The sequence below is a fragment of the Lotus japonicus genome, chromosome 4 (genome assembly GCF_012489685.1).
Source record: "Lotus japonicus ecotype B-129 chromosome 4, LjGifu_v1.2".
Classification (NCBI taxonomy): domain Eukaryota; kingdom Viridiplantae; phylum Streptophyta; class Magnoliopsida; order Fabales; family Fabaceae; genus Lotus; species Lotus japonicus.
This window is the reverse complement of record NC_080044.1, coordinates 72,816,382-72,839,188: the sequence shown is the minus strand read 5'-3', so window position 1 is coordinate 72,839,188 and position 22,807 is coordinate 72,816,382. Positions and strand designations below refer to the sequence as shown.

The 22,807-nt window shown below is 40.0% G+C and overlaps 2 protein-coding genes and 1 long non-coding RNA gene across 5 annotated transcripts; 1 reads left to right on the top strand and 2 right to left on the bottom strand.

The window, feature by feature from the left end:
- Nucleotides 1-511: 511 nt before the first annotated feature.
- On the bottom strand, nucleotides 512-3,169 carry LOC130710189 (UDP-glucose flavonoid 3-O-glucosyltransferase 7-like). 2 transcript variants are annotated; one of them, XM_057559371.1, is made up of 2 exons: nucleotides 1,580-3,169; nucleotides 512-662 (listed from the first exon to the last, which is right to left on the bottom strand). In XM_057559371.1, exon 1 carries the CDS (start codon nucleotides 2,990-2,992, stop codon nucleotides 1,592-1,594), a length of 1,401 nt encoding a protein of 466 aa, XP_057415354.1. In that variant the 5' UTR covers nucleotides 2,993-3,169; the 3' UTR covers nucleotides 512-662; nucleotides 1,580-1,591. The 2 variants fall into 2 exon arrangements, with proteins under 2 accessions (XP_057415354.1, XP_057415353.1); XM_057559370.1 differs by lacking the exon at nucleotides 512-662 and adding an exon at nucleotides 886-1,253.
- On the top strand, nucleotides 1,262-9,645 carry LOC130710191 (uncharacterized). Of its 2 annotated transcripts, XR_009010322.1 has the most exons (4): nucleotides 1,262-1,433; nucleotides 4,854-4,954; nucleotides 5,447-5,547; nucleotides 6,621-9,645. It is a non-coding gene; the product is annotated as an uncharacterized LOC130710191 (long non-coding RNA). The 2 variants fall into 2 exon arrangements; XR_009010321.1 differs by lacking the exon at nucleotides 4,854-4,954.
- Nucleotides 9,646-22,105: 12,460 nt separating this feature from the next.
- LOC130713318 (glycine-rich RNA-binding protein 1-like) lies at nucleotides 22,106-22,438 on the bottom strand. The gene has a single exon (XM_057563092.1). The coding sequence runs from the start codon at nucleotides 22,436-22,438 to the stop codon at nucleotides 22,106-22,108; it is 333 nt and encodes a 110-aa protein (XP_057419075.1).
- Nucleotides 22,439-22,807: the final 369 nt, after the last annotated feature.

Here is a 22,807-nt window from a genome sequence, read left to right as displayed (position 1 = left end):
CTTCAGGGTTTTGATTTCATATCACTCCTATCATATTACTCATCACATCTCTCATTTTTCTCCTTGTTTTTTTCTTCTTACATTTACTTCATGTTGGCATGTTTTTGGCTCGAAGGTTACTCTTACTCTATTATGGGGCAAGGCCCAACATAAAAAAAGCCAGAGGCCTACATTTACGCCACAAACAAATTAGCTCTTTAACATAGACCCCGTTTAGAAGAGCTTATTTGAGCTTATCTGATAGCATAAGCTCTTATGCCAGTGTTTGGGAGAGCTTATGCAAACAGCTTATGACATACCATAAGCTGTTTTGAGCTTATTTTCATAAGCTATTCAGGATAGCTTATGAAAAAGAGCTTATGCTTATATATAGCTTATTTTCAATTTATTTCAATAAATATTTTAAAATAACTTATGCATAAGCGCTTATAGTATAAGCGCTTAATTAAGCTGTGTTTCCAAACGGGGCCATAATCAACTAGGCCTTGAGCTAGTATGTTGACCCCTCCAATCCATATGGAGTCAACTAGTTCTAAGAAAAACAAGTAAAAAAAATAAAAATAAAAAACCATTTTTCTAACAAGCATTTAAAACTCCTTCAAGATGTTTCTACCCCTCCAGCTAAAAATAACAGTAGAGCCCCTTCTTCTCCAACCCAACCTCTACAAAGAGAAATTTTTGTGTGTTTAGAATGATATAGTATAAAAGTTAGTACAGTAAATAGATTGACAATGGAGGAAATAAAAATTAGGATAAACCTAAGTAGAAAGAATTTTTTGAAGTGATCAAATCCTATTATTTACAATAATAAGAGCTTATGACATAATTTTAATTTATGTACAACTATGGTTATATATAATCACTACCAATTGTGAAGTTTCATACTACCAAATAATGTATAGATTAACTGACAGTCTGACACATAATTTTTCTAATTTAAGCATAGATTTTAGGCTTGATATCCTATGAATGCTACATTAAATATTGGTAGAGAGACCTCATGGGAAGCTCTGTCAGGATAAAACTCTCTAGATTGGTAGAGAGAGTTGTTATGTAAATACCAACCTAAAGCACCACATGCTCATTTGTTGCCTCACAAGACAAGACTACAAGAGCAACGTACTGTTGCTTCACATGCAATCTCTTGTAGCCTCACAAGACTGCTATTGCCTCACAGTATAGAAATTGTTGCCTCTCATGAACCTTGTTTGTGTTTGCCTTTGGTTGTACTATAAATACCCAACAAGTGCTAACTGCAAAGTGAATGTGCATAAGAGTTAAGAGAAGTGTTCGAGAGTTTGAGAGACATCATATCTATAAGAGGGAAGAAGTAGAGAGTGAGTGATTGTATGAGAAGTTTTGAATCAATATGGAAAATCTCTCTGAATGCAGGTCAACTATTAGGGGCTGAACCACATAAATCATGGTCTCAGGTTTGTTCCCTATCCTCGTCTAATCCTTACAATTGATATGAGAAGTTCCAAATTGCATCTACTAACAGAAATGCATGAGCAGCAAGAAGCTAAAGTAAGATGCAAGTCACAAACATTTTACACATTAAAAAAGGCAAGAAGCATACACATAAACACATTTAGGCCCTCAATCTTTTAATATCATCAATCAAAGCCGTCAAATTGTTGTGGGAGGAGCCACCTTCTTCAACAGCCAGCCTAGCCTTCCTCCCATACTCATGTGCCCGCCGTCTGATCTGCTCCGCTTCATCACCACCGTCCATCAACCTCCTCACAGCCTTCTCTATACTCTCCCTGCTCACCACCTTCTCCCTCTCCCCAAACCCAATGGAGCTCCACTCCTCTGCACCCACCTCCACGCCAATCCCCCGCACCTCCGTAATCAGCTTCTCGTTATAGAATTGCTCACTGTGCACCGGCCACGTGATCATCGGAACCCCCTCGCTAACCGCCTCCAAAGTGGAGTTCCACCCACAATGCGTCACAAACGCACCCACCGCACGGTGGCCCAGTATAACCACCTGCGGAGCCCACCCCCTGATAATTATCCCCTTCTTTTCAAACCCAATCGGAAGCCATTTTCTCTTCTCTTCTTCACTCTCTTCCTCTTTCCCCTTCTTCTCAGGAACCACCCATATGAATCCATAACCTGAAGCTTCAATAGCGCTTGCAATCTCGTAAAGCTGATTATCAGGAAAATGGCACACGCTACCGAAGCAGATGTAGAGAACTGAGTTTAGTGGCTTCGAGTTGAGCCAACTCAGTAACTCGTCCACTTTCACCACGCTGTTCTGCCCCCTCTCTGCTTTATCTTGCTCTGTTCTTCGAATCAGAGAAACAGGGCCAAGATGCCAAGCCTTGTGACCAGTGATTCTCTCGTAGTGCTCGATGTACTCTTCTCCGTCGAGCTCGGCGAAGTTGTTCACTATCAACCCGTGGCTTGTGAGCTCTTTCTCCAGCAGAGATTCCATGAATCCGGTGGTGGATTTCGGTGGTCTCGCGCGCAGGGTGATATGGTGAGGAAAATCCGGGATGGTAAACGGGTCGGTTTGGGAGCGGTGTTTTCTGATGGATTCCATGGCGGAGACGGTGAAGAGGGAGAAGCCGTTGAAGGCGAGTCTCGGGATTCGAAGCCTGTTGGCGAGGTCACCAACCCATGGCATCATGAAATCGGCAACGATGCAGTCGGGTGGGTTCTGCTCCACGAAATCTCCGATTGGGCCTTGGAGGAGCATGGCGGCTTGGTAGAATTTGGCGGAGTCAGCGAGGTTAGTGAGGGCGGTCATGGTTTCGACGCCGTCGGGGAGGCCAACTTGTTTGGAGGGGAATTGGACGGTGTGGAGGTGGATGACGGCATCGGAGATGGATTTTCGAAGGATTTGGGCGTTGGAGGGAGTGGTGATGATGGTCACGTGTTGGCCACGTGAGGCGAAGAGTGTGGCTATGTCACACAGAGGTATCATGTGACCAGCTGCTAGGTATGGAATGAAGTAGAGTTTCAGTGTATTTTCTTCATCCATGGTGGTCGGTGGAAGGCGGACGGTGGTGGAGACACTGACACAGTTGGAGCTTTTGGGTTCAACTTCAACTGGTTGCTTTCTTTGAAGACTCAAGGGCAGACTTTAGTTTAGTTTGGAAATTTAGTTCAAATTTTGTGGTACTAAAATAATGTCTTGGAGTGGGGTAATTTAAGTAAGATATTCAAAATGTGTTGATTCAATAATAATAAAGACTTATAAAATTTTTATTTTGTTCCGTGATAGTAATGCAATATTTCATTCTTAAGGACGTTAGATATACGAGTTGTGTTTTCTAAGGTTTGTTTATCGATTAACCTTGATTTTTTTATGCGTATCTTCATCATTATCATTCGTTTCTACTATTCGTTCATTTTTCATTAAAAAATGAATTTTATAAGATAAAGTTAATTGACAAGTGAAGTAAAATCTAAAGATGTAATAGTTACCTTAAATAATATGACAATAATCTATTAAATTATTTAAAATGGGGACCACACATGAAAAAAAATTAAGGTACCACATAATTTATCTTAAAAGAATGCATAAACGTGAACCACGAGCTCCTAGTTTGTCAATGATTGACGACACTACCTTTTCATTTATTTTATCTTATTTTTTATGGAAAAATCAATATCAATATCAATATCAATCAATCAATATATATTAGAAAAGAAGAACTTTCATAGTGACGTGTCAGCACCAGATTAATTCTTAGTGACGTGTCAGCACCAGATTAATTGTCATAAAAAATATTCCACGTGTCAATTTGTTAGAGGGTAGAATTTTCAATTCATATATGTTTTAATTTATATATTCTAAACTAATTGATTGATATTATTTTAGAAGATATAATTTTCAATTGATATATCTTTTAATTTTATATATTCTAAAATAATTGATTGATATTATTTTAAAAGATAAGATTTGGTCTTTTAATTTATTTTTAGAATATATTAATTAATTTTTATTGAATTTTCGAATTTTTTATTAATTCGGGATTTTATGAGTTTTTATTGTGATTTGCTAGATTTTGTTAGTTTTTATCTATCTTTATTTAGTACCTTTTTTAATATTAGATTTGATTGGGATTTAGGTTGTTTATTTCTTAATTTTATCTTAATTTATCTTATTATTTATTTAATTTTAATTCTATAAAATATTTTATTTTATTTTAGATTTATTTTTAGTTATATTAATTAATTTTTCTTGAATTTTCGGTTTTTTAATTAATTCAGGATTTTATGAGTTTTTATTGTGATTTGCTAGATTTGGTAGTTTTTATCTATCTTTATTTAGTACCTTTTTAAATTTTAGATTTGATTAGGATTTAGGTTGTTTATTTCTTAATTTTATCTTATTATTTATTTAATTTTACTTCCGGGATTTGATTAGAATTTAGGTTGTTTATTTCCTAATTTTATTCAATTAGGATTAGGATTTAGGTTATTTATTTTCTTAATTTTATTTTACATTTATTTATAGAGTATAATAATTAATTTTTATTAAATTTTCGGATTTTTAATTAATGCAGGATTTTATGAGTTTTTATTGTGATTTGGTAGTTTTTATCTATCTTTATTTATTATTTATTTAATTTTAATTTCGTGAAATATTTTATTTTATTTTTGAGTTATTTTTAGAGTATAAATGAATTTTTATCGTATTTTTATTGAATTTTCATATTTTTATTTAATTCAGGATTTTATGAGTTTTTATTGTGATTTGCTAGATTTTGGTAGTTTTTATCTATCTTTATTTAGTACCTTTTTAAAGTTTAGATTTGATTAGGATTTAGGTAGTTTATTTCTTGATTTTATCTTAATTTATTTTATTATTAATTTGATGCTAATTCTAAGAAAAGGGAGTTGATTTGGTGCTGAGGGTCCACAAAGCTACCATGGACACGTAGAGATTTGATAGCTGTTATTTCTACCTCTGCCACATGTCGCGATTAGGACAGAGGTATGTCATAAGATGATGTTACGTGAAGTAGAGTTTATCATGTTGTGATTGATGGTTTGTGCCATTTCAGTTTATCCTTTGTTCGTAATTTAATCATGAATTCTTAAATTTCACATATTTTGTGTGTTTCGATCCAAAAGTTTACAAATTTTTGAATATGCAAGGGACCCTTTAACGAATTATTATTATTGAAGACGTAATGTTTTGATTCTGATGTAATGTTTTTTCTATTGTTCTCTTTTCGCTTTCGTATTTTTTTAAACCAGATTTTGGTATAGTTTGTAGAAATCCATGCGTGTGAAGCTATTCTAAACCAGATTTTGGTATTATTTGTAGAAATTCACGAAACTTAGGATAGCCTGAATTTATATTCATTTCTCAAATTTTGCTCCTTTTTATTCATCATGTTTGAGCTGTGTGTATAAACATACTATTTGCACTGTATGTGAATGATGCACAACTTACTAATTTTATTTTTTTTATGATGCACAGGTCAGTCAAATTGATGAAAGCATATGAAGAGCTCATATTTAATCTTCATGAGTATGTTTAGCCCTGTTCAAAAAAAAGAGTATGTTTAGCACATTCTTAAGGTTGGTTCATGTTTTCCTCAAACTCATCAGTTTTGCATATAATCATGTTTTAGTATGTCAATTGGGTGACTTATCTTACTTTGCTCTATATATTTTCTTAAGTTCAATTTAAATTGATTGTTAGTATAAGTTCATTGGTAAAGTAACCACAATTATTTTGGGTGGGAGAATTATTTTGTTTTTTTCTCGCATATATAGATAATTTGTTAGGGTGTGCACATGTGGGGCATTGCACCATTTTTTGTTTCTCTTGACTGAAATGTGTCTTTGATTTTTTTTTACCCGCGCGTTGCACGGGTAATACATCTATTGTATTTGATAGGTCAATTAATACCTTGATCATTAAAAATATAATAAACAACTGATAAAATAGAAGAGTATGAAATGATGAGCAAAGTGGACAAAAACTCTTAAATTAAAACCCTTGTTGCATACATTAAACTTCGTACAATTGAATAACTAATAAAAAAATTGGTTAACCAAATCTCAAATTATGCAAAGCATATTAGAGGATGTGGTTTAATGATGACTAATAAACAATAGCTGATTTAATCTACAATGAAAAAAAGAGAAAAGATTCTTTATGTACGTGATTATGCGAGTTCATTTTTTACACAATAAAATAAACTAAGTTTGACCCATATCAACATGAAGTCGTTTCACATTCTTCATGAGCCTAAAGACAATAACACAAATTATAGATATGAAGAATCACCAATAAAGCATTCAGAACACATTTTAATCTTAGAAAAAAAAGAATGTACCGCGAAATTTGTTATTGTATTTGAGACATTAATTAATACTTAATGAAGGTACTTTCTTGTTAAAATATATTTATTCTCGTAGGAGAATTTAACTCCTATAATAATATGTACAAAAAAAATTAAAATGGACTATATTATTATGTAGTAAAAAATTAACATCAAACTATATTATATTATGTTTTTCTTGTAACAAACAAAAATTCCGATGAAATCTTATTAACATTTATTTTTATGTAGAAGTATTTTCATGTAAAATATTCTTCCTATATATAAAAGCTTTTAGGCTCTTTCTAATACATTTAGATCCAGCTTCTCCTTACTCTCAGGATGCCTGAAAGTCTTTTCTCAAGTCTATCTGGTGGGTAATATCGATGAAGATGATGACACCCACCATACCTTGCTTGCTTCAAGGTCGATCTCTTGTATCCTCCTCCTGCCGAAGACTTTAAGAGTAAACCTTGTCATTCCAACTTTCATCGATCGAGTTTCAGTTGCTTTTTCTGTTGATCCAGGTGAGAAAGCTTACTAATTAAGGCAACCTCTGCTTTTGTCTATCTCCCAATATAAGAAGCATGTTGCTTTGCTCTTATAGTAGTACTAATGGGCGTACTTTAGAACAAATTTCTAGCGAAGGTCTTGACAGTTTGGAACTGAAAGGTTTGGTTCATTAATAATATCTAGTAGTTTCATCATGCTATTCTGCTTTTGAGCTTGTTGTACTTACCAGAGCATTTCTACGATAAAAAAATTCAGAATAGTAAAGCAGTCGTAGTATGCTCCCTTTATTTGCTCTAGTGCTCAAGTGATAGCTGAGCGCATGCTGTTTGCATCTGAATTATATATAAAAGACTCTTAAAAACAACTACTTAATTCTCCATTACAAAGAATATACATTACATCAGAACCTAATTATTATTTGTCAGTGACATAAGTGTCGAAAATAATAGTAATGGAAATTTCGAATGGTGTGGAAAAGGGTTAAAAGTTCAATCTCATAAGAAAGAAAAATCTCCATTTACATCAAAATCTCTTTCAGATTTCTCTACCTCACTATCACCACCGTTTTTCTTATAAATTATCCACAAACACACTCACAAATTCCACACAGTACCTAACATCATATGCAAATTTTGTTTTCACTGCAACCAGAGTCTGTTCTCTGGCATAAAAAAACACTTCATAAAGTAAGAAGGTATCACATTTTGAATTTAAATCATTAAAATATTTATTTCTAATTAAAAAAACAAATGAAACTTGTTTCCAAATCAGCAGCAATCCTAGGTGCTATCCCTGATTGTTGTCCAACTTTAACATGAATTAATATGAACTCGTGCTAATTCAAATGAAACTTGCTTCCAAATCAGCAGCTTCCAGCCGTATCTGCATTCTAAATAACAGAAAATCAAGAACTCATGAAGTGAGATTGATAGACATGTTAGAGTAGGATAGACTAAAGACCATCAAACATAATAGCAATATGTGCAACATCAATCTAGCTATGATAGTGCAAAGATAGCAATCAAATTTGCAGACAGATATGAAAGCCAAAGAATGAATTGAAGCCACTTTTTGGCTATGGCCTTTCAGTGGTTTCCATAACCAATCAGATCTATTTGTAAGGGGAAACTAATCACATGCTACTAAAGAAGATGAATGGAAGAAAACCCCTCTAGAAATTTTAGACCCATTATATTTGTTGAACGGCTAAAACAACTCTTTGCTTTATGTAGCACTGTTGTTGAAAGTACAATAACCAAATCAAAAACATATGCTGATACTAAATCGTAATGTGATAATTACACACTCATGCAAGCAAGACTTCCAATCACACTAAAGTTTGATTAATTGAACCATAGTAGAACAATGATTAATTATAAAATCTAATATTGCCTTCGAAAAGTGACTTTTAATATATGTAATGATGATAGATAGATGTAGAATTGATGAACTAAGTCAGTAAAACTATATATGCATCACAGTAGTGCAACACCAAACACACATCTCTATCTCTTATCTGGTGAATATATACATATGTTTCACAGTAGTGCAACACCAAACACACATCTCTATCTCTTATCTGGTGAATATATATATATAATGGACTGAGAAAAACCTCCATGAGTACTGGTCTCACATGTTTCGTGGCTTACTTGAAATGAGAGCAAGATAAGATCTTGAGTCATCAATCATGTTTCATCTTCAGCTAGCTGAGAATCAGAGAGTGTAGTCAGAAAGAGGTATGCACCTCATTATCGTTCTGTACCTACGGATAAATTCATGTCAAATGTTTCCAGGGAAGCCAAGGAAATCAATTTATTGTTAGAACATTGGTTTAGGCGTTTAGCATATTAGAAAGGATAGCACCAGTTTTAAAAGTTTAACCTCAATAGTATAGCTTGAGCGAACAAAGATAAGCAGTAAAATCTCATCCATGATATGTAGTTCTGTAGTTGTAACGGCAAGCACCAACAATAATAATTAATTTCCTCGGTGCAAGAAGCCGGCAAAAAGAAAAAATTACCAAATAAAAAAGTTGCAAGGAAAAAATCTACAACTTCTCCTTTCTCTCCCCTCAATTCTTTCACTCCCTCAATCCACTTCACTGACAATGATTAGGTTAATCAAAACATACACAGATCAATGTTTCACCTCCTATAACATAGGACACAAATTTTAGATGCAAATTAAGAAAAACGAATAAAATAGAATCACATACAAAGGAGAATCAGAAAACATAAAAAACAAATCAAAATATTGCAAAATTTCATATAGAATATAAAATGGACTCACCATCCATGGCTTCCAAAGAATCTCTTTTGGTGGAATATCTATAAAAAAAACCTGAAGAAAAGAATTTGAAATTAGCATGGCAAGTGATGAACGAAATTGACCTTGAAGTCAAACATGAGTGAATGAAAGTTAAAGGTAAAGTAAAATAAAATTGAAAAAAACCATAACATATTATGCAAGCAAAGGAAGAAAATAATTTGAAACCTCCATCTGCAACCTTCCCAATCAGTCAAAGGCAGCAAATCGGAGGGATGCGATTGCAAGTCGATGGCAAAATGGTTCCGTTGAGAGATGAGACGATTTTGTGGGGGTGGTTCCGTTCAGTGGAGAGATGAGATGAAAATTGCATGGAGGAGATGAATTCCATGGAGGAGATAGTGGAGGTAGGCAGGGTTTTAAGAGGGTTTTTGCTGATGGGATGTATTATTGATTTAAATCACTTATCACAGATTTTATATTAAGATAAAATCATGAAATAAACAACATAAATCCTAATCAAATCTAAAATTTAAAAATGTACTAAATAAATATAGATAAAAACTATCAAAATCTAGCAAATCACAATAAAAACTCATAAAATCCGGAATTAATTAAAAATCCGAAAATTCAATAAAAATACCATAAAAAATAATTAATACTCTAAAAATAAATAATAATATAAATTAAGATAAAATACAGAAATAAACAAAATAAATCCTAATCAAATCTAAAATTTAAAAATGTACTAAATAAAAATAGATAAAAACTATCAAAATCTAGCAAATCACAATAAAAACTCATAAAATCCGGAATTAATTAAAAATCCAAAAATTCAATAAAAATACCATAAAAATTAATTAATACTCTAAAAACAAATCTAAAATAAATTAAAATAAAATTAAGAAATAAAAAACCTAAATCCTAATCAAATCTAAAATTTAAAAATGTATTTTTTATTAAGGAGAAATAAGGTAAGGAAAAATCAGGGCACGTGTGGCAAGTGGGGCCAAGGAGAAAGAGCTTACATGTAAAATATTAGGTGAGAATTAATCTGGGAGCGACACGTCACTAACTTTTATATGCTTATACGTTGTAAGTATTTTTAATATGCTTAAAGATATTTGACAGTTCACAGAATCTATGGTGGCAGTAACGTTGGAAGAATGCTTCAGGTAATCAATTCATAAAATTCTATGTAAATATACATATAATCACCATATTATTTCATTTGTTATAAATAAATTTGTGTCCTTCTAACAAACCCCTTGACGACATATAGTAGTGTTACAACCAAAGATTTTGGATGTAACACTACTATATTACGATGATTTTGGTGCATTTCCTCTTCTATCTCATTCTTATGTCTTTTTCTGCTTCATGTGGATTAATCTATGTATTAAGCTTCTTTTACTATGTTAATTAATCAAGTCAGATTATTTAAGCATAAGTAGAACTGTTTGAAATGTTTTTATTGTACTTTTCCCCTTGACAAGGTCCATCTTTTTTTAAAACAAAATTGGTGTTGTGGATTGAAGTGAAAGATTCATGTTTTGATTGTTTGGGTTACTTTTGGTTTCAGAGACATGGTGAGCATCTTTAAGGTATCCCAATGATATGTTTTGTTTCAGAATTCTTCTCCCCACCATCAACCTCTTCGTCCCGCAACATAATAAATTCAAACGAACTCGCATAATCACATTCATGATTAATTGATGTATCAAATACAATAGACATATTCCCCGTGCAACGCACGGAAAAAAAACACTAGTATATACCACTTGGAGAGGTAATTAACTAGTTAGAAAATCAAATTAACAAATGACATAAAAAGAAAAAAACTAATTTTGATTAAAAACATAATCTATTCAATATGTTCAGAGATGATGGACGAGATCCTTAAATGATAGCTCAAATCGTAAGAGTTAGGGAATGACGGTCCAGAAATCAATTTCTAAAGGATGCAATAAATTTTTTCAATGTACCAAACAAAAGAGGTGATTGAGGAAGCTTGGAGGTTTGGGGAGATGTGATTGGGAACATTCAGTGCACGGCGGAAGCCCTAGGAATGCAGTGGTGATACATAAACCACGGTAAGTGTTTGGACACGCAAAGTGAAAAATGTGAGAAAAAATAAACACGTTTACCGCCACAAATATAGGTGTCCAATGTGTTTACCACTGTAGAGTGGTTCACCAATCATTTTTTGTTAGAAATGTGTGGTGATATAACTCTTGGGTTCCTCCCGCGCCAAATAGCTGACTGTAAGGAGGTGCTTAAGGTTTTCTCCTAAAACAGAGGTATGCATTAGGAGAGATGTGAGGATGGATAGGCTACTAGATGCACTGCTTGGTTGAAATGCGGTGACCGCGACACTAAATTTTTTCATAAGAAGGCAACTCAGAAGCAGAAGAGGAATACCATTGATAAAATCCAAGAGGAATGCCATTGATAAAATCCAAAAGGACGAGGGCGTGAAAAGAGATAAATTAACATAGATAAACATAAACTAGATTAAAAACCAATTTTCTAGTGTGCACAATTCCTTTTCCATATAGCTTTATTGTTTCCTAATTCCTGGATCTATGAAATTCCTAGACCAAGGACTATTCTAGAGGAGAATATTACAACAGTTACATAGCTGAAAGTTAACTAGAACCCAATAAAATCATTGAGCCACTTGACTCTCAATTTGCTCCTTTTGGGTCTTACGTGTGGCTGAATAAAAGAGAGATCCAAAATTGGAGCTATCAGAAGATAACATCCATAATGCTTTCAATGAAAGATTTCAATGCCTTTATACATTCATGGTTCATTTACATCCAAATTAAAAATAAAAGGACAATAAGCTTGGGGGACAATTTGTATATGTTCTTGGAATGAACATTGAAGAGAGGTATAGTACCTAGAGGTAGAGGATTGAGCTAAGAGAGGGTGAGAATGAGAGAGAGAGTGCTGAATTTCATGTGCTATTTCATCAAATGAGCCAAAAGTCCCTTCCACTTGATAACTACCTCCTATTTATAGAGCTTGGGTACTACCTATTGGGCCAATTGGGCCTCCGAGGTCAAGGCCCATCTGAAGGCCAGGGCCCCGCCTCAGGGCGGGATACATGCTGGGCGTTGCTCCTCTAGGGGCTCGCCCAGTCCACTAGTCCACAAGACACCGAGCTCGAGGTATGAGAGCTAAGTGTGTCTTTTAAATGCTTTTACATATGTCTTACAGTACACCGGAATCTGCACTGCCAACATGGCTTGAGAAAAGAGAAGTAAACTATATCGCCAACATGGCGTGAGCAAAAGGAAACTAGCATTTTCGGTTACCCAGTCCACTGACTTGACGAGCAATCCGAGCTGGCAAGTCCACAAGTCCACAAGCGGCGAGACCGATTACTTCGTATTGGCGATAAGTTGGAGCAAGTGTATGACCGTTCGCCGGCGGGAAAGGTGGCAGGCATGGGTCATGTGCTGATCATTCAATCATTGACTGGCGGTAACCCCGGCGAGCGACTGAACTTTGTTGTTGGTGTCACCCGTCAGGCGATGGTGTTTGATCCTTATAGTGGCGAGGCTTTTCGCACTTTCCCTTATTTTAAAACCTTTTCAAATCTTTATCCGCCTCACGTGGCTGCCCCACGTGATGTGTCGGTTACATCAATTTCCCTCTTTCTCCGGAACCGTCACTTCACCTTTCATAACCGTCCCATCGTGCGCGGTAACTCCCCATTGCACGCGACCCACCTCCCCAAACCATCATGACTTCCAACCTTCCACACGCGTCCAACACGCGTCACCCTTCCAGCTTCTCCCCTTCCCCTATAAAAACCCTTCTTCCCCACAGTCATCCCTTTCCGAGACCCCTCTTTACTTCCCTAATCGCTTACCAAACTCCCTCTGCCCACTTCCGCTCCGGAGCCGTCGCTTATCACCCTTTCCGCTACCCACTCTTCACATCCTACTCCGGTGAGTCCCACTGTCCTTATCTTTGCATCACACACATACTAATCTTTTCCTTTCTTTCACTTCACTGTCTTCTACAAATGGCTTCAAACCCTACCTCCCCTAACCACTCCTCTTCTTCCTCCGGAAGCGACCCTGATGTCACCGCCGCCGGCGGCCTCCATTTAGAGGCCCCGGAGATCCCACCTTACCGACTAAAAACCTACGCCACTCTGCCCCTTCCAGTCCAAATAGCTCCCACTCACGAGGCTATAGACCAACCTTCTATTTTCCAGAACAGCGATCTCATCGTGCAGTTCGTGAACTCCCTGGGTGGTTTGTCGAATGACGATGAGTTTAGCGCGAAACTCAGGATCTGGATTTGCAGTCCTGGGGACCGCCCCTGGCTTCATAAGCCAGACGGCGACGTAAAGAGATCTCATTTCTTCTTTGCGTATGAATACATGTTTAGCGAGCTTGGAATCAGGCTTCCTTTCTCGCCCTTTGTCCAGACCGTCCTCCGCGACATCAACGCGGCTCCCTGCCAACTCCACCCTAACGCCTGGGCCTTCATTCGGTGTTTTGAAATCCTAAGCGCCGCTGTCGGCATCGCCCCATCCCCCACCAGTTTCTTCTACCTCTACGACGTCGACCCCAAGTCCATCAAAAACAAAGGATGGATTTCCTTGAAGGCCCGAGCCGGCCGGAAATGCTTGCATCCCCACAAAAGTAACGCGAAGTCCACCTTCGCACGGAAGTACTTCCGTGTGGCGGTTCATCCCGCCTACCCAGAGGCATTCACCCTTAGAGACGGGACCGCCCTTTTTCCTCTTTACTGGACGGAGAAGCCCAATGGGATCACCGATCCTTCAGAGGAATCTTTGTCCGCCAACGACAAAGCCTTTCTTAATCTCCTTGCCCCACTTCCCATCCTTGACTGCACAACAGTTCTTGAGGGCGCTGACCTCTCAAGAACTCCCAAATACTTAGGTTGCCCATAGCTCACTTTTTATTATTGACATTTCCTTTCTCGTCTCCTATGTTGTCACTGATCGTATTTCTTATTGTTACAGAAGATATGAATTTCACGAACGCCGAGCTCCTGAAGGCCCGTGAGAGGAGAATGGCTCGCTTTTCCCCAAAATTCAACACCGAGGGCGACGCGAAAAAACGGGGCGGTGCTGAGAACCAAGCCGAGAGCACCAAAGCTCCCAAGAGGAGAAGATTGGTCAAAGCCTCCTCCGGCGCCGGCACATCCAATCCTGGCGCTCAGCCCACCACTGCTGCTGCGCCTAAAGGCAAAAATGTCACTGAAGCCTCCGTCGTCGCGACTATCGAGCCAACCACCGTACCAGCTTCTACTCCTGCCACCGCCGGTGCGACCGCTGCTGCTGCCGCCGAGTCCTCTGTTGGCGCCACAGCCGCCTCTGCCGGCGCCAACGCCACAAAAGCTGTTGCGTCTTCCGACACTCCTATTGGAGAGAAGGAAAAAGAAAACGAAACTCCGAAGTCTCCCCCTCGCCAAGATGCGCCTCCTAGCCCGCCCCCAACACATGATGCGGGCTCCATGCCTTCCCCGCCTCATCAAGGGGAAAAATCCTGTCCTGGCGCTGCCACTACCTCTGAAGCGGCTCAAATTGAACAAGCCCCTGCTCCCGCGGTCGGTTCCTCAAGCTATTATAATATGCTCCCCAACGCCATTGAACCCTCAGAATTCTTACTTGCTGGTCTTAACCGTGACGTCATAGAAAAAGATGAAGGTATGAAAAACGGTAGAAAGGGGGGGGTTTGAATAACGTTTTCAGTACAAAACTACCACCTTAAAGATTTTGACAAATCTTTCGAGAACTTAAGTGCTAAAGATAAGAGATAGAAAAGCACACAAGTATTTTATCCTGGTTCACTTGATAAATCCCTCAAGCTAATCCAGTCCACCCGTTAAGGTGATTTCTTCCTTCTTAGAATGAAGGCAATCCACTAATCAGATAATTGTTACAACTGCACTTGAAACCTACAAGTGACTAACAATACACTGACTTAGCTCTCACTAAGATTCACTCTCTTAGTCTTCTCTAGGATCCGATCAACCTTGATCTCCTAAAGGAATCACCACTAAGATTCACTCTCTTAGTCTTCTTAAGGATACTGACCTACCCGGTCCCTTAAGGAAAATCAAACAACTGTTTGAGGTTGGTGTTTACAAAGGTTTGCTTCTAAATAAGCTGAGTGTAAACTAAATAAGAATAGATGAAGAAAGTAGAGGCTTGAATCTTTTCTTGTATTGCAGCTCTGGGTTTCTCTTACTCTTGGTCTTTCTTCTTTTCTTCAGCCTTTTATAGTCCAAGGTGCAAAGGATATTTCTGTTGAGAGAATATGACCGTTGGAGGGCATTTCTGGAACTTCCAGAACCTGCAGTGGCTGAACTTTGGTAGGTAGGCATTTCAGAATAGTACACTGCTCTTGTACTTCTCGATAGAGACATTTGCCTTTAACCATTGACTTCTGATCAGAGTTATGCTTCGTGTTGGAACTTGTGAAGCTTGGTGATCAGAGTCAGAGGGAAGCTTGGATCCTCTGACCTTCGTAACTTCTGCTTCTGGACCTTCAGAGCTTCTGAACCTTCAGAGCCTCTGGTCCCTCAGAGCTTCTGGTCTTCAGATCTTCTGATCCTCAGATCTTCTGATCCTCTGATCTTCTGATCCTCTGATCCTCAGATCCTCTGATCTTCAGATCTTCTGATCTTCTGACGAATATATCTTCTGGTGTCAGAATCAGAACCTGTTTGTCAAAACACTCAAGACAAACATTAGAGTATCATAGTTGTTCATCCACAAATAAATACTTGTTATCATCAAAACATAGAGTTGTACCACATGACCAAATCTTGATCTTACAAAAGAAGTTTTGAGTCGGGGCCTTAATGACACCAAGGAGGAGACTCTTGCTTGCCTCCTACGCGCTGGGTGCATTTTTGCTCACGCATTTGAGAAGTTCAATGCCGCCACCGTTGAAGCTGAGCGGTTGAAGGCCGAAAGTGCTAAGCATCAAGAAGCCGCCGCTGCTTGGGAAAAGCGTTTCGACAAACTGGCGACGCAGGCAGGAAAAGACAAAGTCTATGCCGACAAGATGATTGGCACGGCGGGGATTAAAATCGGCGAGCTGGAGGATCAGCTGGCGCTGATGAAGGAAGAAGCAGATGAGCTTGATGCAAGCCTTCAAGCTTGCAAAAAGGAAAAAGAGCAAGCTGAGAAGGACTTGATCGCCCGAGGCGAGGCGCTGATTTCTAAGGAGTCAGAGCTTGCCATACTGCGCACTGAGCTGGAGTTAGTGAAGAAGGCGTTGGCGGAGCAAGAGAAAAAGTCTGCGGAGTCCTTGGCCTTGGCGAAGTCTGATATGGAGGCGGTGATGCAGGCTACGTCCGAGGAGATCAAGAAAGCGACCGAAACTCATGCCGAGGCCCTCGCCACGAAAGATGCTGAGATTGCTTCCCAACTGGCAAAGATCAAAAGACTAGAGGACGAGCTAGCGACGGAGAAGGCCAAAGCCACTGAGGCGAGGGAACAAGCCGCTGATATCGCCCTTGACAACCGCGAGCGCGGTTTCTACCTCGCCAAAGATCAGGCCCAACATTTGTACCCGAACTTTGACTTTAGCGCCATGGGAGTAATGAAAGAAATAACCGCCAAAGGACTGGTTGGTCCCGACGATCCTCCCCTGATTGACCAAAACCTCTGGACAGCGACTGTAGAAGAAGAGGAAGAAGAAGAACAGGAGAAAGAAAACAATGAATAATGTAATTTTAACATTACTTTAGCTTTTACTGTCGCCTTGTAGTGTACTTTTCCGCCATTCGTCTATGTTTAAGCAACCCTTCGCCATAGCTTTTTATATCGCCGTTGGATATTTTGTAAATCATGTTGGAATGCTTCCGCCGTACATTTTTTAGTCGCCGCCTTCTTATGGCTTAAAAGATTTAAGAATAAGTTTCATAGTTTAACCCCTCAACACGCCAGAGTAGTAAAATACTCAACATCCTGAGTGACCAAGCACTCGCCTTCCACCTTATTCATTCGCCGACCTTATATCTTGCGCTATTTTTCACGCGTCATATGATTGAATTACGCCTAACGATTTCGTGCCTTAATTTTAACTAGGACTTGTTGCTTGGTATTCCACCACCAAGACTTTAGACGTTTTCCCCAATAGGAAGAAACGGCCTCCATTCTCGAGGACTTCGCCCGGGGCTTTGCCCGCTCGGGGCTTACAATGCTTGGATCCCAATGGCCATTTGGGGGTCCCAAGACTTTTGCCTAGCTAACGGCGCTCGTCGTATTCTGGCGAGACTTACCCAGCACATCGTTTACGGGACCGGCGATCACGTCAGACTTTCCGGAGGGTGATTCCCAGGCGTCAAAGGCCATTTGTGGAATCGCCACAACCTTCAGGGTTCCAGCAAGCCCCTTTGGGGATCAAGCTTGTCCCACTTAGTGATCGCCGTAATTCTTTATGTCGATCGGCAATTCCGATCGTCAGGGAATCCCTGGAATTTTTGGACACGAATTTCGTGAATTTTCGTTTTCTTTTATTGATGGAGCGCCTCATTAAAAAACTCCTTTCGGAGAAAAAGAGCACGCCTTGTTATTGCAATACATTGGAGAATTTGAAAACACTTCAGAAAATCTTAAAGATATCTGGCTCCGGCGATTCCGCCTTGTTCACTTTCTCGCCTGCGATCAACTATAAAAGTAGCGCAAGCTCAAACCATTGAACGATCGAGGTAACCGCCTTCCATCCAGCTCTTCTAAGTGATAGGCCCCATTACCAAGAACTTTAATAATGCGGTAGGGCCCTTCCCAGTTGGGAGTAAGCTTGTTCCCCGGGGCTCCCGACCGCCACTTGAGGACAAGGTCGCCGACCTGCATATCCCGGACGCGAACCCTGCTGTTGAACTTTGCCGCCACGCGCTGCTTCATCGCTGTTTCCCGAATGTGCGCCTCGTCGCGCGTTTCCGACAAAAGGTCCAGCTCCATTGCCATGTTGGCCTGATTTTCCCCTTCAAAACCTGGTTGAGTCCGCCATGTAAAGTTGTCAATCTCCACCGGCAACATGGCGTCTACCCCATAGGTCATTCTAAAGGGGGTTTCCCTTGTAGTAGATTGCTCGGTGGTGTTGTACGACCACAGCACCACCGGAAGTTCATCCAACCACGCTCCCTTAGCCTTCGCAAGCCGTCGTCTTAGTCCTCGCAGGATTACCCTGTTTGCAGATTCCACCTGCCCGTTCGTCTGCGGATGCTCAACAGAGGCGAACCTCATCTGTATGCCCATTTCCCTGCAGAACTCCCTTGTTTGGCTGCTTGAAAACTGGGTCCCGTTGTCAGATACGATCGCCCTTGGGATTCCGAACCTGCAAACAATATGCTTCCAGTAGAAATTGACTATCTTTGCAGAAGTAATCTTGGCCAAGGGTTCGGCCTCAATCCACTTAGTGAAGTAGTCCACCGCCACTAATATAAACTTCATTTGTGCCCTGGCGGTCGGAAAAGGTCCGACTAAGTCCACACCCCACATGGCGAAAGGCCACGGGGCGCTCATCGTTACCAACTCCTTTGGCGGTGCCTTAGACAAATCCGCAAACACTTGACATTTCTTGCACTGCTTCACGAAGTCCATACAATCTTTCCTGAGGGTGGGCCAGTAAAAACCCGCCCTCAACACCTTGCAAGCCAAAGACCTTCCCCCGATGTGGCTCGCGCACACTCCTTCATGTACCTCAGACATTATCACTTCGTACTTCTCTGGCGGTACGCATTTCAACAATGGCGTTGAGAAACCACGGCGATACAAGTGTCCGTCAATGAGAGTATAGTGACTCGCCTCCCGCCGTTGTTCCTTCGTGCATTGCTCCACTTCTGTCGGGTCCCCCGCCAAGATAGATTTTATGGAATCCATCCATGTTCCCCCTCTGTTCACGCAAGCCATGAGCTCGCCTTCGATGCTTGGGTACGCCAGCGTTTCCTGAATCACACTTTTGTTATTGCCGGGCTTCCGCGTGCTCGCCAATTTGGCCAGCGCGTCCGCCCGCTGATTTTCTGCCCGAGGAACGTACTCCACCACGACCTCTTGAAAAAGTGTCATCAAATACCGTACCCACTCAAGGTACTTGATCAGATTAGGATCTTTGACCTGGAAAGTTCCCTTTACTTGATTCTCCACCAATTGTGAGTCCGTTCTTATCAACAAACTCCCGATCTTCACTTCCCGCGCCAACTTCAAGCCGGCGATGAGAGCTTCATATTCTGCTTGGTTGTTCGTTGCTTTGAACTCGAATTTCAGGGATTGCTCCAACACTAGTTCTCCCGGCCCTTCTAACGTTACTCCCGCGCCGCTGCCACTACTATTGGAGGATCCATCCACGAAGAGAGTCCACTGAGTGTCCACTCTTTCAAACCGATCTGGAGTCAACTCGACCACAAAGTCAGCTAGCGACTGCGCACCAACCGTGCCCCGCTTATCATATTGCAAACCATACTCTGACAATTCAACCGACCAGGCGACCAATCTACCTGATAAATCCGGTTTTTGTAATACTTGTCTCAAGGGCAAATCCGTCCGCACCTTCACGGGAAAACTCTGAAAATAAGGTCTCAACCGCCGGGCGGTGACGAGGACCGCCAGCGCCGCCTTCTCAATTTTCTGATATCTGACCTCCGCGCCCTGGAGTGTGTGACTAACAAAATAAACAATTCGATGCTCGCCATCTATCTCCTGCAACATCACAGAACTCAGAGCACTATCGCTCACAGCAAAATACAAATGCAGCGGGTGTCCCTGTATTGGTTTCGACAAGATTGGCGGTGACGATAGGAGTTCCTTGAGGCGAACAAAAGCTTCCTCACACTCCGCCGTCCACTCAAATGCGACATTCTTGCGAAGACACTTGAAAAAAGGGAAAGATCTGTCACCAGACTTGGGAAGAAACCGAGACAAAGCTGCTATTCGCCCCGTCAAACGTTGGACCTCTTTCACATTAGAAGGGCTTTTCATCTGCTGAATCGCCTTGCATTTTTCTGGGTTTATCTCGATTCCTCTGGATGTGATCATGAATCCCAAAAACTTGCCCCCCTGAACACCAAAAGAGCATTTCTCCGGGTTGAGGCGCATATTGTGCTTCCTTATTTCGCCAAATGCTTCCTCCAGATCTTGATGATGGTCTAAACCACGTACTGACTTAACAATCATGTCATCAACGTAAACCTCCATGTTTCTTCCCACCTGCCCGGCAAAAACCCTATCCATCAATCTTTGGTAGGTCGCCCCAGCGTTCTTTAGTCCAAACGGCATGGTGCGATAGCAATAATTGACTCTGGCGGTCATAAAAGCCGTTTTGTCCTCGTCTGCCGGGTGCATGCGGATTTGATGATAGCCAGAATAAGCATCCATCAAGCTAAGCAGTTCGTTGCCCGAGGCACCATCAACAAGGCTATCGATGCTGGGAAGGGGATACGAATCCTTTGGACATGCTTTGTTTAAGTCTGTGTAATCTACACACATTCGCCATTTCCCGTTCGCCTTCTTCACCATTACGACGTTCGCCAACCACGTCGGATACTTCACCTCCCTGATGAACTCTGCCGCCAGCAACTTGTCGACTTCCTGTTGCACGTGGTCGTGGGTTCGATCCCCACAGACGGCGCCAAATGTTCTTGGAATGAACATTGAAGAGAGGTATAGTACCTAGAGGTAGAGGATTGAGCTAAGAGAGGGTGAGAATGAGAGAGAGAGTGCTGAATTTCATGTGCTATTTCATCAAATGAGCCAAAAGTCCCTTCCACTTGATAACTACCTCCTATTTATAGAGCTTGGGTACTACCTATTGGGCCAATTGGGCCTCCGAGGTCAAGGCCCATCTGAAGGCCAGGGCCCCGCCTCAGGGCGGGATACATGCTGGGCGTTGCCCCTCTAGGGGCTCGCCCAGTCCAGTATACAACTTGTTCCAAATCACATTCATTTGCAGCCTTGATGGAAGAGAAGAAATCGGAAAATCAGAAAATGTAGCAAATAACATTTTGATTCAAAACTGCCAGTGCCACAGGACATATTTATACATTTCAAAATTAAAGCAGATTCTATACTGTTAAAGAGATCTATTCAATACATATCAAAGGCTTTTAAGAGTATAGACTGCTAGCAATATGAAATTCAGTGGCACTTGCCAGACAAATTTACAGTCAATTGATGGAACTCAACTTGTATAAGAGCTAAATTTACTGACAAATACTGAACTTTATGTGTTGCTGCATTGGAATATAGACTAAACATAGTTATAAACTTAACTATATTGATGCCAAATGATCAAATAACATTGAATTCATGCCCTTCTTAGTTCTTGTGCCTTGTGGACAAGAAGATGCACCAAACCTCATTGACCATTGTTACTATTTTTGCTTGAATCGATTTTTGTGAAGTGCCCCATCCTTCCGATCGTGAGTAATTTGTGATACAATTCTGAAGTGTACAAAGAATTCTGACTCAATCAAACTATTTGATTAGCGGATTCTACATTCTCTAATATGCTGAAAATCAAATTCAACGAAAGTGAAAAATGACCGTGAGAGCAAAGGAAGGAAATGAGTCAAATGACAAAGACCAATCTAAGAAGTTACTCCCTCCGTTCCTTTTTTAAGTTCCGTTTTAGAAGATTTTTTTTTTCTTATTTAACTGTCATTTTGATGTTTGAATGTTACAATTTGTCAATTATACCCTTACTTTTTTAATAAATTCACTTCACATTTTCCATAAAATTCTTCTTTCTCAATAATTATGAAAAGTTTTATGACTTTATGAATAGAAGAGAGTGGTAAATGGTTTAATGATATCAGAGACTGGGAAAAAAACTAACAATTCACTATCTTTGTTGTAGAGCTTTATGACTTTATAATTGAAATGTAAGGGTTTCATAAACTGACCCACGGTGCTTCAGTTTAATTATCACCCTTCGATATAATATTAAAATATTCAATGGTTCAGATTTAAAATACAAAAATTATGCAATGACCAAAACACCCGTGATTTATCTTCCTCATTTCTCCTAACTGTTCAACTTGGAAAAACCATAGCCATTGCCGGAGAACGAGCCTCCGCCTACTGCTCCTCCACCGCCACCTCTTCCTCCTCCCTCCTTCTCATCATCTACCTCCTCAGATCGTCCTTCTTTCTCTCCCCCTTCCCCTCCACCGCTCCTCTGACCCAACACTGTGCCCCTCCTCTCCTCAGCCTCCTTCAACCTTTGTTTTGAGCCCAACCAGACCACAAAAACAGAGCCAACAAGAATTCCAGATCTACAACCAAAACATCCAGATCTGCCACCAAATCTCCCAGCTAGCAAGACCCACCGGCCTCGGGACCAGCTTTCCCCGTCCATAGGTCCACAACCACCACATTATCTTATGTTCTTCTCCACCAAATCATCCCTCTTATCATCTTCTGTAAATTTGTGGGTGAGGAAAAACCTTGTTGTCAAGAAAAAAAATGGAAAGAATTGGGGGTGCTGGGTTTGATAGATTGTTGGTGGTGTTCGTAGGGTAGAGAAAGAAATTAGTTGCAGTTTTATGTATTGGATTATAGGTAGGACTTTCCTTGTTGTTCTGCAATGTAACTACTTGTTGCGATGTGTAACAATTTATGTTTAAAATTCACTTTTATGTTCAATGATTTTTATTTTAACAAAAAAAAAGAAGAAGCTAGCAGTACCATTGGATCTAGATTTCGAAGAAGGAAGATGTAGTGTGGT